Genomic DNA, 13736 nt, shown 5'->3' with positions numbered 1-13736 from the left:
TACTTTTGGCCAATTAAATAAACAAATAAACAATAAAACAAGACACCATAGACTGTGTTTCAAAGCTCTTGAGTCAACATGTACCAACAGTATAAGTTCAACGAAACCTGCCATTCATTAGACAGGTTTGTAGAATTGTTCTGTTGTCAGAAAACACATATTTTACAAAAGTTATTCTTTTATTTATTGTTGTGATGGAACTGTCTAAAATATACTAAATGTCCTGCAGGAGATCTAAGATGATATGTGATGACAACAGAGGACATAGGCACGTGTGATAATCTGTTTAATACTGAAGGTGATAAGTAAGAACATTAGAGCATTTTTGGGATCTTTCCTCTAAGAAACCCTTAACAGCTTAACTGCCCAAGGGAATCTTTTGTTTGGCCTTTGAGCAAAATGAACAAAGAATGCCAAACCAAACTTTTCATTTAATACTATTCACTTTAATACTATCATACACATACTCAGAAACCTGTCAAGTAAAGAGTTCACTTTTTTAACTCTTCTATTGAATACGTTATGATGGACAGACCGTAACTCTCAAGAACATAACACCACACCATGTAAGTGTTAAGAAAATCAAGGTACAAGTACAAGATTAAAAACTAACAAGAAAAAACACGATCATATCAAGAAACAGAGGATTAACATCAAGTGAAAGTATCTATTTTTTACTTGTACAGCGGTCTGTTTCTTATTTAAAAGCAAAGTTTAAGAACCACGTGCGAAAAAAACCTGCTCAGTATGAGTGTTTTATCAAAAAGAAAAAAGAAAATATTCAATTTCCTTAATTGGCAGAAGTATCACAGCCTCCAAACGCTTTGAAATTAACCAATATTTACAAGCTGTACAGTTATTGAAAATAGGACATGCGATATCTTCCTACCTTAGGAGACATATCGCCATCTCCAAACACATCTGTAAAGTCTGATGGACTTTTCTTCAGAGTCTGGTCAGCAGGCAGCGTGTTGTCATTGTATGATGTCACAAACTTAAAGTCACTGGTTCTTGAACCTGTGGTTAGGTACGCGTCATAATTGTAAGTGCTGCGTAAAGTTCCTGTGCCATCAACATCTGTGTAATTAGGAGGAAGATAACCACTGGGGATGGCAACTGCTCCATCAAACAACAGTCTGGGCTTTCTCCTGCGACAAAACCTCAAACCCAGGATGATGATGATAAAAGTCAGAAAAAACGTGGACACAGACACCAGCGCGATGATCAGATAAGAGGTCAGTTTGGAATTGCTCTCATTAAAAGACAGATCCTTCAGTTCTGGCACCTCAGCCAAGTTATCAGAAATAAGTAAATACATGGAACAGGTGGCAGACAGAGAGGGCTGTCCGTTATCTTTCACTGCCACTACAAGGTTCTGTTTCATGCTGTCAGATTCAGAAATGTCCCGCTGTGTCCTGATCTCTCCGCTGTGGACACCAATAGTAAAAAGTCCCGGATCAGTGGATTTGACTATATGATAGGACAACCAAGCGTTCTGTCCGGAGTCTGCGTCCACCGCGATCACTTTGGACACCAGAGAGCCTCCGTGTGCAGCTTTGGGGACCAGCTCGGTCATGAAGGAGTTGCCCTCTGGGGAGGGGTACAGGATCTGAGGAGAGTTGTCATTCACATCTGAGATGAACACACGCACGGTCACGTTGCTGCTGAGAGGAGGAGAACCATTGTCTCTGGCCATCACGTGGACTTTGAAATTCCTGAACTGTTCATAATCAAACGACCTCACAGCGTGGATCACACCCGTGTCTCCGTTCACAGACAGATAGGAGGACACCGGGGCACCGTTCACCTCACCAGCTAACAGAGAATAAACCACTGTACCGTTCTGTCTCCAGTCGGGGTCTCGAGCACTAACGGAACATAAAGTGGAGCCCGGTTTGTTATTCTCACTCACATATGCGCTGTACGACTGTTCCTCAAACACAGGTGGGTTGTCGTTGATGTCAGCTACAGATAACTGAACACTTTTAGAAGAGGACAGAGGTGGAGAGCCCTCGTCAGTGGCAGTGATTGTAATGTTGTAATCGGACACTAATTCGCGGTCCAGTTGCCCTGTGGTCACCAGAGAATAATAGTTTTTAATAGACGGAACCAACTTAAAGGGGACACCCTGCTGGATGGAGCAGCGGACCTGTCGGTTATTCTCAGAATCTCTGTCCTGCACGTTAATGATGCCCACCTCTGTACCAGGTGGGACGTTCTCGTGTATAGGGTTAGTTAATGATTTCAAATTGATGGCTGGTGGGTTGTCATTGACATCAGTTATATCTATAACTACTGTACAATAAGAGGTAAGACCCGGTCCGTCCTTTGCTCTTACTCGCAGCTCTATTGAACTCTCCGTTTCATAATCAAGTGACCCGATAACTTTTATCTCTCCTGTCTTATGATTCAGTGAAAACAAAGATACATGTTCATCAGAGACATGATCGAAGTTATATGTAATATCACCATTTGGGCCAGTGTCTGCATCGGTTGCGCTCACTGTAACAACTACGGTATCTAAAAGAGAGTTTTCAGGCACACTGGCTTCATAAACGGCCTGGCTGAACACTGGGGCGTTATCATTAGCATCCAGCACAGTGATGTGAATAATCGCAGTACCTGATCTCTGAGGAGATCCACCATCTACAGCTGTAAGCACTAATTTCAGCCCTTTCTCTTTTTCTCGGTCTAGTTCTTTTAACAAAACCAATTCGGAATGTTTCCTCCCACTAACATCTGTATTTACATTAATGGTGAAATGCTCATTGTTTTGTAAATTGTAACGTTGGACAGCATTTGTGCCTATGTCGGCATCGCGGGCTTCCGTAAGTAAAAATCTCGCTCCTTTGTCTGCCGATTCTGTTATTTCAAGTGAAATCAGATCCTCACTAAACTCTGGCGCGTTATCATTTATATCTTGCACATGAATACTGATGCGATGAAGCTCTAAAGGGTTTTCCAGCACAAGCTCCTCTTTTAAAACGCAGCTGGCTTTTTTACCACAAAGACTTTCCCTGTCGATCCTGTCACTGACAGTCAAATCTCCGGTGCTCAGATTAATGTCACAATACCTTTTATCGTCTCTGTCTGTGTCAATGCGGGCTTTACGCGAGGAAAGAGTCGCCATCCCAAGACCCAGATCTTTGGCGATATTCCCTATCACAAATCCGCCTTTCATCTCCTCTGCGATAGTGTAGCTCACGTCTCCATGGGCGAAATGCAAGGCCACGAAAAGGAAAACCACACAATAGCAATCCATAGCCAATCTTCCGTATACTGCACTTCCCATGATCGAATAAGGTTTAATCCTTTCCTGGAAAATTCCTTGAAAGTGATCAAAAATAGTGCTCTTTTTGAATATTCTAAATAATCCCAGCGTTTGCCTTTTGTAATGCCCTCAACCTAGACACGCTACACCAAAATAAGGCTTCGCAATGGCAGAAAAGAATAGATGAAGAATAGAGACCTCCTGTCTTTGTTGGTGCACAGTGACACCAAGAGTTTCGTTAAATTATAGCACTGCAAACCCAAACAAGAGGCCAGCTTCGAGTTATAACGCCCTTATTAATCAATATAAATAATGACAATCTAGACTTCGGTGTTATTTGGTCATTCATACTGATTTCTTCTTTTTTCCTTTTCCACCTGTGGTGCGCCTTTCAATGAAATAATAAACCATATGTTAAACAAATCCATGTGTAATCCTGCAAAAGACAAGTAAGAGCTATAGTTGCTTACAAATTCAAACCGATACTAATCCATCTGCAAGGGCTGTTACTAAATCTATAGAAAGCAACTTGTGTGCACATGAGCCAAAATCAAAGACCTTAAGGAATAGTGGCAATATACTATATTCATTATCAACCATCTCTCAAGTACACTTCAAGGAAGACCTCTAGTATCCATTTCTACATCAGACATAAAATAAGTTCCTGAGAAATTAATAAAAGGGAACCACAAATATTGCCCTAATGTAAACTGCTTTACTTATTCAATCAATGCCTCACTTTTTTTTATTTTTTAATCAATTTTGTGTATAGAAACATAAGACATTTGATTCAAAAATGCCAAAAACAAATATTATAAGTGATACCCTTGGATAATATACAGCAGAATCAAATTTAGTAGCTCAAGGATGTTCCATATAACTTGTTTCATTGAATTTATTTAACAAACAAGCTAAAATATCTCGACAAAGAACAATGACTTTCCACTATTACCATCGGAATAAGGTAATGCCTTAGAGAAACAAATATCTCACATAAAGTTTATGATTTGTGCGGGTATTAACTCTTACATCCACTTCTAAATTCAAGCAGGTAGGAATGAACTAAAGCTGTTGCCATGTGTATTCAAAAAATAAAAGACCGACAAGTTAGAGAAATACATCCTTATTTTTTGTAAATCTTAAATTACCAAGAGAGATTATCTTGTAATAATTTAAGTATCTTCTTTTCTTAGTAAACAAAGATTGTCTCACTCAATGTCTGGTAATAACCTAATGTAAAAACACCAAGCATTAGACAGTAAAATAATGTCTGCAGGTCTGGGATGAGTTAAGAATTTTGTATGTTTGTTTTTTTTTCCCCCTGTGCTGTTAATGATGAAAACCTTCCTATGCAAGATTTTGGTGTAACATCATAACTTACCAGTTTATATGTATAAAAAAATAAACGTTTCACAACATCAAAGTATTATTTAACAGCACCAGTGCTATTCAGTGGTCTGAATGTCAGGGTTGGTCACTGAGTAGAAAAGGAAAAGCTGCTATTGAGAATTCCAACAGGGATTAACTTTCAGCATGTGATTTGAAATTATATTATTTAGCAGTTTGCATTGTCTTATAGTTCTCCAACCACCAGACAAGACTGTGCATTCTTAAAGTATTGCATGCTGATACTGGAATTATGCATTTGTTGTTTTTAATTTGTTCTCTTAGTTAGAGGTTACAGAATAGAGAAAAATATAGAGGAATACAATTATTGCACTTTATTTGTAGCATAAAACTATGAAAAACTAATGCACTGATAGTTCAGCTTCATCTGCATTGCAGTGATTAGTCATTTGGGTGAAAATTGAGACTTTACACAAAGTCAGGTAACACCACTGATAATGGCATCATTTTGACCCAACTCATTGTACCCTCAGAGGTCAGAACTTTTATGCACCTGCTGTTACAAAAGTGAATACTGGATGACTGAGTAATCATCAAAAGCCAATTTTGGCATGTAAAGATTTTAAATTGGCAAGGCATAAAAACTACCCCTAAATATTTGCTATGAGTATTTATGCAGCCAATAGCAATAGTATACTGGGATAGTATTAAGGCCACTGGCCTGGAAACAAAAGACTTCGAAAGCCATTTTGAAGCTACTACAATATTTGATTGTATAGCCTAAGTTCAATTATATGACCACTGCATGGTGAGTTAGGTTATCAGACTAAATCAATGAGGACAATAGCACTATTTTGAAATGGCTGTTGCTGTATGTACATGTCATATATAACCAAGAAATGAAAAACTAGCTCAACACCTAACATACTTTGTGGATCAAGAGCTATTTTTTTCTTCAGGGATGATCAAAGCATAAACAAATAGCTTTTAACTGGGTGGATTTCAAATAAATAAATACAGGGAGAGCCTATTTAAAACAACAGAGACCTTGTATTTGTAAAATCTTAACAAAACTTAACCCTTGAAAATAGATTTAGTATAGTGAAGATTAGGAATAATGCCTCAGTACTAGGAATCTACTTAAGAACATTATGCTATAAAAACACATGTTGCAACATCAAATATTCAGTAATTTAAGAATGATTTCTCTCATATGTATTTGAAACCTGCACTTGCAAATAAGACTCTAATGTAGATGCATATTAAAAACTTGTCTCATAACCTCTTAACTTTCTGAGCAGAGAGGATATACAAAACATCAAATTAATAAACACCATGAAATGATTCCAGAAAAATATTCTAGAGGATCATCTAAATGGTTGTATAAAGTCAGAGAGTTCAGATCAATAGTGAAGTATAAAGATGTGTCATCAATGACAAAAACATAACAGGGCCCTACTTTTAGGGAATCCCGTTATCAACCAAATAATTTACAAACTCTGATGGACTTTTCCTCAGAGTCTGGTCGGCAGACTGCAGTTGTAACACATGAAAAATCCAAACTCCAAAGTCAACCAAATCTCATGTCTCAGGTGCATATGAAGCAATTATGAATCCAATTTACATTCAGTAGTAACTTTAACAGACAACTTAACAAGCAGTGTGATGTTCATAGAGAACACTGAAAAGTCAGTTAAGTGTTTAGATAAGTATGCTTAACATTTAATCGAAGATGGAATATAATCTCTATAGAAACCATATCCTATCCTCTTCAACTAAAATTTAATTGTTCTTATGCATAAAATAATCCAGCCAGAAGCCACACAGCGTAAGAAATTATAACTGCATGTTCCAGAAACGTTTATAGTCCTCTTAACATTTTTCTTTTGATTTTAAGAGAACACAAACTCAGTTTAGGGGTATTAATTTGTCCATTTTGAATTAAAAAGCAAATTTCAGGAGCATAATCTGCCTGGTGTCATACTACCCCATTAAACTGGTTATTTAATATGGTATTTGGTGGTGGAAAAAAGTTGATATGAATTAGTAAGGCTGGAAGACATGAACACAAGAGCCTAGTTCAAAAACATGTCCTCCTACCTCCAGAGTCTCCAAAGAATCTCCAAAAACATCAGCAAAGTCTGATGGACTTTTCTTCAGAGTCTGGTCAGCGGGCAGCGTGTTGTCATTGTATGATGTCACAAACTTAAAGTCACTGGTTCTTGAACCTGTGGTTAGATAAGCGTCATAATTGTAAGTGCTGCGTAAAGTTCCTGTGCCATCAACATCTGCGTAATTAGGAGGGAGATAACCGCTGGGGATGGCAACTGCTCCATCAAACAACAGTCTGGGCTTTCTCCTGCGACAAAACCTCAAACCCAGGATGATGATGATGAAAGTCAGAAAAAACGTGGAGACAGACACCAGCGCAATGATCAGATAAAAGGTCAGTTTGGAATTGTTCTCATTATGAGAGATGTCTTTCAGTTCTGGCACCTCCGCCAAGTTATCAGAAATAAGTAAATACATGGAACAGGTGGCAGACAGAGAGGGCTGTCCGTTATCTTTCACTGCCACTACAAGGTTCTGTTTCATGCTGTCAGATTCAGAAATGTCCCGCTGTGTCCTGATCTCTCCACTGTGGACACCAATTGTAAAAAGTCCCGGATCAGTGGATTTGACTATTTGATAGGACAGCCAGGCGTTCTGTCCGGAGTCCGCGTCCACCGCGATCACTTTGGACACCAGAGAGCCTCCGTGTGCAGCTTTGGGGACCAGCTCGGTCATGAAGGAGTTGCCCTCTGGGGAGGGGTAGAGGATCTGAGGAGAGTTGTCATTCAGATCTGAGATGAACACACTCACGGTCACGTTGCTGCTTAGAGGAGGAGAACCGTTGTCTCTGGCCATCACATGGACTTTGAAGCTCTTGAACTGTTCATAATCAAACGACCTCACAGCGTGGATCACACCCGTGTCTCCGTTCACAGACAGATAGGAGGACACCGGGGCACCGTTCACCTCACCAGCTAACAGAGAATAAACCACTGTACCGTTCTGTCTCCAGTCGGGGTCTCGAGCACTAACGGAACATAAAGTGGAGCCAGGTTTGTTATTCTCACTCACATATGCGCTGTACGACTGCTCATCAAACACAGGCGGGTTGTCGTTGATGTCAGCTACAGATAACTGAACACTTTTAGAAGAGGACAGAGGTGGAGAGCCCTCGTCAGTGGCAGTGATTGTAATGTTGTAATTGGAAACTAATTCGCGGTCTAGTTGCCCTGTGGTCACCAGAGAATAATAGTTTTTAATAGAAGGAACCAACTTAAAGGGGACACCCTGCTGGATGGAGCAGCGGACCTGTCGGTTATTCTCAGAATCTCTGTCCTGCACGTTAATGATGCCCACCTCTGTACCAGGTGACAAGTGTTCGGGTATGGGGTTCGACAGTGACTTTAGATATATTACAGGTGGGTTGTCATTCACATCAGTAACATCTATTATGACTTTAGCATAGGAAGTTAATCCTAAACCATCTTTCGCAGTTATGCGAAGCTCAAACGATCTCACTGTTTCATAATCAACTGTGGCGGACAATTTTATATCCCCTGTTTTATAATCTATGGCAAATATTGACTTAACGTCTTCTGAAACGTGTCCAAAATCATATGTAACTTCTCCATTTAGTCCATCATCTGCATCAATTGCTTTTACTGTCAGCACAACAGTACCCATGGGAGAGTTTTCTGACAGACTGGCTTTATAAACGGCCTGGCTAAACACTGGCACGTTATCATTAGCGTCCAAAACAGTAATGTGAATGACCACGGTACCTGATCTTTGAGGGGAACCACCATCTAAAGCGGTCAGAAGTAGATTAATTTCTTGTAATGTTTCACGATCGAGCTCTTTGTTAAGAACAAGTTCCACAGAATTGGTTCCAACTCCAAGGAAAAAATTTTCATTCGTCTGTAGGTTGTATGATTGAACTGAATTTTTACCTATGTCGGCATCGTGCGCTTCTTCTATTGGAAAACGAGCACCTTTTGACGCAGATTCTCTAATATCTATATGGATCAAATTCTTATCAAACTGTGGGGAGTTGTCATTTATATCCTGGACATGTAGGCTGATTCGCTGCAGTTCTAATGGATTTTCCAACATGAGTTCTTGTTTTAAAACGCAGGATGCTTTGTCTCCACACAGGCCCTCTCTGTCAATCCTTTCGGCAACAATCAGATCTCCGTTACGGAGGTTTATTTCACAGAATCGTTTGTCGCTTCCTTCAGTATCAATACGAGCCTTTCGAAGAGATAGTGTATTTGCGTCGATGCCGAGGTCTTTGGCGATATTTCCGATCACAGTCCCGTGTCGCATTTCCTCTGTAAAAGAGTAGCTTATATCCCCGCTGACAAAATACAAACAAAAGAAGAGTAAAGCAACGACAAGGGTGTGTATTCCAAATGTCGCGTTAACCATCATGACATGTATATCTTTCCTCTGTAATGCGCAGGAATACAACAAACACACAAATATTATTTAAGCCAAAATCAGCACAATCTAAAACCACGTCTGCGTGTCCTTCGATGACCAACTGCAGCACATTAAAACACATTTTGCCTCGACAAATAGGTGTGGATTTTAAGATAGGCAAGGTGGACAGCGACATCGTGAGTCTAATTTAAAGATTGCATTGAGCAGCAGCCCTGTACAAGGCGCATGGAAGCGTTTATGGACGAAAGTTGAACCTTAATTTAAAAGTAAAAGTGTATATTGAAGTGTGCAGACAGATAAAAAAAAGAAATAAAAATTGCATTAATCCGAAAGGTCGCTGTATACTGAGCAATGCTGCCGATGAAAACTCATATCTGCGAACGTTTAGATCATTATTGTATACAAAATGTGATACAAATTAAAGTTTAAATATCTGTGTTCACCGAAAATGTGTGGCCACGATTTACATGATAACTTTTGAAAAACAATTAAATGTTTGTAGACGGGAAAGCGTTAAAAATGCTTCAAACTACAGAAATAGTTTTATTTTTATTTGTTTTTTAAGCTACTAAAAATGCTTGAGTAATTTTCGAAATATTTAAATTAAACATTAATCTCAATTGACATTTCTGTATCAGAACAGAGACTCGAGAAGGAAAAGCAAGAAGATTTTAACGGCCACAACGTTTTATAATATTCAAGAACTTTACCTCTGTGATCAGTTCCAATAAAAATGTGAACATGTAAGTCAATAATTGCAACATTTGAAAAAAGAAAAGAAAAGAAAGAGGAGAAAGTTAAACAAAGACCTGCACTTCCACTATTCGTGAAAGCAACTTGACAAAGGTGTGAGAGGTGTGACCTGAGTCTGGGAACCGACCCTGGGAGGCGGGGCTGGGGCAGGTGCAGGTAATTAGTCGATCTCTTGTGTGAACCTGGAGCTGTGTGACTCCCTGGTCTAAGCCGTGTTGTTTCTCTTTTTTAACTTTTCAGTGAAGGCTAGATGTGGGTCCATAGCCTTGTATATGAGTGGTAGGTCACAGAAAATGTTCCGCTTGAGTTTTGGTAGTTTGGTAGAGGTTTAAAGTTATTTACAGCTTTAGGAGGAAAACACTGTTTTATTCCTATGGAGAAACTTTTAGCGGACTCCGCCTCCGCTTGCCAATACTTATTAGGGTGCGACCCTAACCTGGAGACAGGTAACTGAAACACATACATGAAGAGAAGTGGGGGGATATTCCTTCTGAGGTAGATTTTTCTGTGCAAGTGATGTCCTGTTACAAATTACAGATAATTTGTTTTAAAACTGGTTTAACTTGACAGCAAAGCGCTGAGGACTATTTTGACGGTTGTGGTTGTTTGTTCATTTTGTTTATTTGTTTGTCTTTCATTGTAAGAGTGACTAGTTTTTAATAGATTCCCCGCAGCGCTTATCCTGTCTTCCACTTACAATCGTACAATTTTATAGTTTTAAATGTATTTAATAAAGTAGAGCTTTTAATTGTTTTGGGTGCTACTGTTACATGTTTAGAAAGATTTTATTTTGTATTAGCATTAAAAACCCTGTAAACTGACTGTATGCCTACGGCTAATCCCTATTGAAATGGGTGCATACCTCGGGTCACAAATGGTTTGCTAAAATATGGGTGACATATTATTTAGCTCATATATATGTAGGTTTAAACACAAGAAAACAAGTTCAAAAGAAACTTTGAGAATATGTTACACACGAAGACTCGAATCTGAACAGCATGTGTACATTAGGAAGCAACTGTAGATAACATGTGAGCGACTGCACTTTTAAAATTAGATCATGGGAAGATCTGCGTAATATACGATGACAAAAGAAACAGAAAAGCTGAAACAAAGGGGGCGCGTGTCTAAACACAATAGTGCTATCACTACTTGTTTTTGTAAAACTAATACTTGCTTTTGTAAGACATACTAATTTTCCCCTATGTCAAAATGTAAACTTTTCGTTGATGTAGAGGACCGTAAAGACAGCAACCCATTAAAACAAAACCAGGAGAAAATGATTTCAACAACATCAAGAAACTTTCCCTTCAAAAGTAGCAGTAAAAATAATGTCAGAGGCAACAGGCAAAGTGTGATAAATACTATAACGGGATTTTAGAAAAAGCGAAAAAAGATTGACTGGAGGAAAGAGTGAACGTTTTATCTGTTAAAATAATGTATCGAACATTTGACACCCTTACCTCAGGAGAACCACCACGATCTCCAAAAACATCAGCAAAGTCTGATGGACTTTTCTTCAGAGTCTGGTCAGCAGGCAGCGTGTTGTCATTGTATGATGTCACAAACTTAAAGTCACTGGTTCTTGAACCTGTGGTCAGGTACGTGTCATAATTGTAAGCACTGCGTAAAGTTCCTGTGCCATCAACATCTGCGTAATTAGGAGGGAGATAACCGCTGGGGATGGCCACTGCTCCGTCAAACAACAGTCTGGGCTTTCTCCTGCGACAAAACCTCAAACCCAGGATGATGATGATGAAAGTCAGAAAAAACGTGGACACAGACACCAGCGCGATGATCAGATAAGAGGTCAGTTTGGAATTGCTCTCATTATAAGACAGATCCTTCAGTTCTGGCACCTCAGCCAAGTTATCAGAAATAAGTAAATACATGGAACAGGTGGCAGACAGAGAGGGCTGTCCGTTATCTTTCACTGCCACTACAAGGTTCTGTTTCATGCTGTCAGATTCAGAAATGTCCCGCTGTGTCCTGATCTCTCCGCTGTGGACACCAATAGTAAAAAGTCCTGGATCAGTGGATTTGACTATATGATAGGACAACCAAGCGTTCTGTCCGGAGTCTGCGTCCACCGCGATCACTTTGGACACCAGAGAGCCTCCGTGTGCAGCTTTGGGGACCAGCTCGGTCATGAAGGAGTTGCCCTCCGGGGAGGGGTACAGGATCTGAGGAGAGTTGTCATTCACATCTGAGATGAACACACTCACGGTCACGTTGCTGCTGAGAGGAGGAGAACCGTTGTCTCTGGCCATCACGTGGATTTTAAAACTCTTGAACTGTTCATAGTCAAACGACCTCACAGCGTGGATCACACCCGTGTCTCCGTTCACAGACAGATAGGAGGACACAGGGGCACCGTTCACCTCACCAGCTAACAGAGAATAAACCACTGTACCGTTCTGTCTCCAGTCGGGGTCTCGAGCACTAACGGAACATAAAGTGGAGCCAGGTTTGTTATTCTCACTCACATATGCGCTGTACGACTGCTCATCAAACACAGGTGGGTTGTCGTTGATGTCAGCTACAGATAACTGAACACTTTTAGAAGAGGACAGAGGTGGAGAGCCCTCGTCAGTGGCAGTGATTGTAATGTTGTAATCAGACACTAGTTCGCGGTCCAGTTGTCCGGTGGTCACCAGAGAATAATAGTTTTTAATAGAAGGAACCAACTTAAAGGGGACACCCTGCTGGATGGAGCAGCGGACTTGCCCGTTACTCTCAGAGTCTCTGTCCTGCACGTTAACGATTCCTACCTCTGTACCTGGTGGTGAATTTTCTGGTACAGGATTTTTCAGGGACTTAATAGTTGTTATTGGAGCGTTGTCATTGACATCTGTAATTTCAATTATTAAGGTACAGTATGAGACCAACCCGAGACCGTCCTTTGCAGTAATTTGCATTTCGTATGACGACAAGTGCTCGTAATCTATTGGCCCACTTACTCGGACTTCACCGCTCTTCTGATCAATAGAAAACACGTTATAACGTTCATCTGAAATGTGATCAAATTCGTACGTCACTTCTCCGTTGACGCCTTCATCTGCGTCAGTCGCGCTTACTGTGATCACAACTATGTCTAACGGGGAGTTTTCAAGTAGACTGGCTCCATAAACGGCCTGACTAAATACTGGTGCGTTATCATTGGCATCCAGCACGCTAACATGAATAACCGCAGTACCCGATCGCTGAGGCGTGCCCCCATCAGTTGCAACAAGCTCAATCGTTAGCTCTTTCTTTTGTTCTCTATCCAACTCTTTTTGTAGAATTAACTCGCTGTATTTTCCTCCTCCACCTTTTTCAATAACATTCAATCGGAAATATTCATTTGTTTCAATACTATATCCCTGGATTGCGTTTTGTCCGATATCAGCATCATGGGCTTCATCTAAACGATAGCGACTTCCTTTAGCTGCAGATTCACTTATTTCAAATTTGATGGTATCCTTCTTAAACTGCGGTGAATTATCGTTGATGTCTTGAATGTGGAAGCTAATGCGATGCAGCTCTAAAGGCTCCTCCAAAACAAGCTCTTGTTTTAAAATGCAAGTAGATTTTTTGCCACAAAGACCCTCTCTGTCAATCCTCTCGGTAACAATCACATCTCCAGTACTCCTATTAATTTCAAAATACCCTTTGCTGTTCCTGTCAACATCAATACGAGCCTTTCGAGTAGCCAGTTTTCCCACCTCAATTCCTATATCTTTTGCGATATTTTCGATAACAGAGCCTCGTTTAACTTCTTCCGGAAAAGAATAAGCAACATCTCCACAAACCGTTTGCAGCGCCAGAAGAAATACTCCCGAGAAGAAGACCCAGAACCCCGGAGATGCTTTGTTTTCCATTTTCCTTTTAA

General features: G+C 40.1%; 3 protein-coding genes across 3 annotated transcripts in view; all 3 read right to left on the bottom strand.

The window, feature by feature from the left end:
* The window catches only part of LOC146638834 (protocadherin gamma-A11-like), a 227557-nt gene extending 218421 nt beyond the window's left edge, over positions 1-9136 (bottom strand). The window contains exon 1 of the mRNA XM_085362582.1: positions 6719-9136. Within this exon, the coding sequence (XP_085218708.1) occupies positions 6719-9100 (2382 nt within the window). The 5' untranslated portion in view covers positions 9101-9136. The remainder of the gene's footprint in view (positions 1-6718) is intronic.
* LOC146638835 (protocadherin beta-15-like) lies at positions 857-3412 on the bottom strand. Its single transcript, XM_085373799.1, has one exon. The coding sequence runs from the start codon at positions 3290-3292 to the stop codon at positions 857-859; it is 2436 nt and encodes an 811-aa protein (XP_085229925.1). The 5' UTR covers positions 3293-3412.
* A 1787-nt stretch (positions 9137-10923) lies between the features above and the next one.
* LOC146638833 (protocadherin beta-15-like) lies at positions 10924-13725 on the bottom strand. Its single transcript, XM_085365031.1, has 2 exons — positions 11329-13725; positions 10924-10935 (listed from the first exon to the last, which is right to left on the bottom strand). Exons 1-2 carry the CDS (start codon positions 13723-13725, stop codon positions 10924-10926), a joined length of 2409 nt encoding a protein of 802 aa, XP_085221157.1.
* Between the last annotated feature and the right edge of the window lie 11 nt (positions 13726-13736).

The sequence above is a fragment of the Diplotaxodon limnothrissa genome, linkage group LG2 (genome assembly GCF_057381915.1).
Source record: "Diplotaxodon limnothrissa isolate DT_005_m linkage group LG2, D_limnothrissa_male_GT1.1, whole genome shotgun sequence".
Lineage (NCBI taxonomy): Eukaryota > Metazoa > Chordata > Actinopteri > Cichliformes > Cichlidae > Diplotaxodon > Diplotaxodon limnothrissa.
This window is presented reverse-complemented; position numbering and strand designations above follow the sequence as displayed.

Excerpts from the sequence above, each read along its gene's own strand:
- LOC146638835 (XM_085373799.1), bottom strand. The coding sequence starts at position 3,292 with ATGGGAAGTGCAGTATACGGAAGATTGGCTATGGATTGCTATTGTGTG.
- LOC146638833 (XM_085365031.1), bottom strand. The coding sequence starts at position 13,725 with ATGGAAAACAAAGCATCTCCGGGGTTCTGGGTCTTCTTCTCGGGAGTA.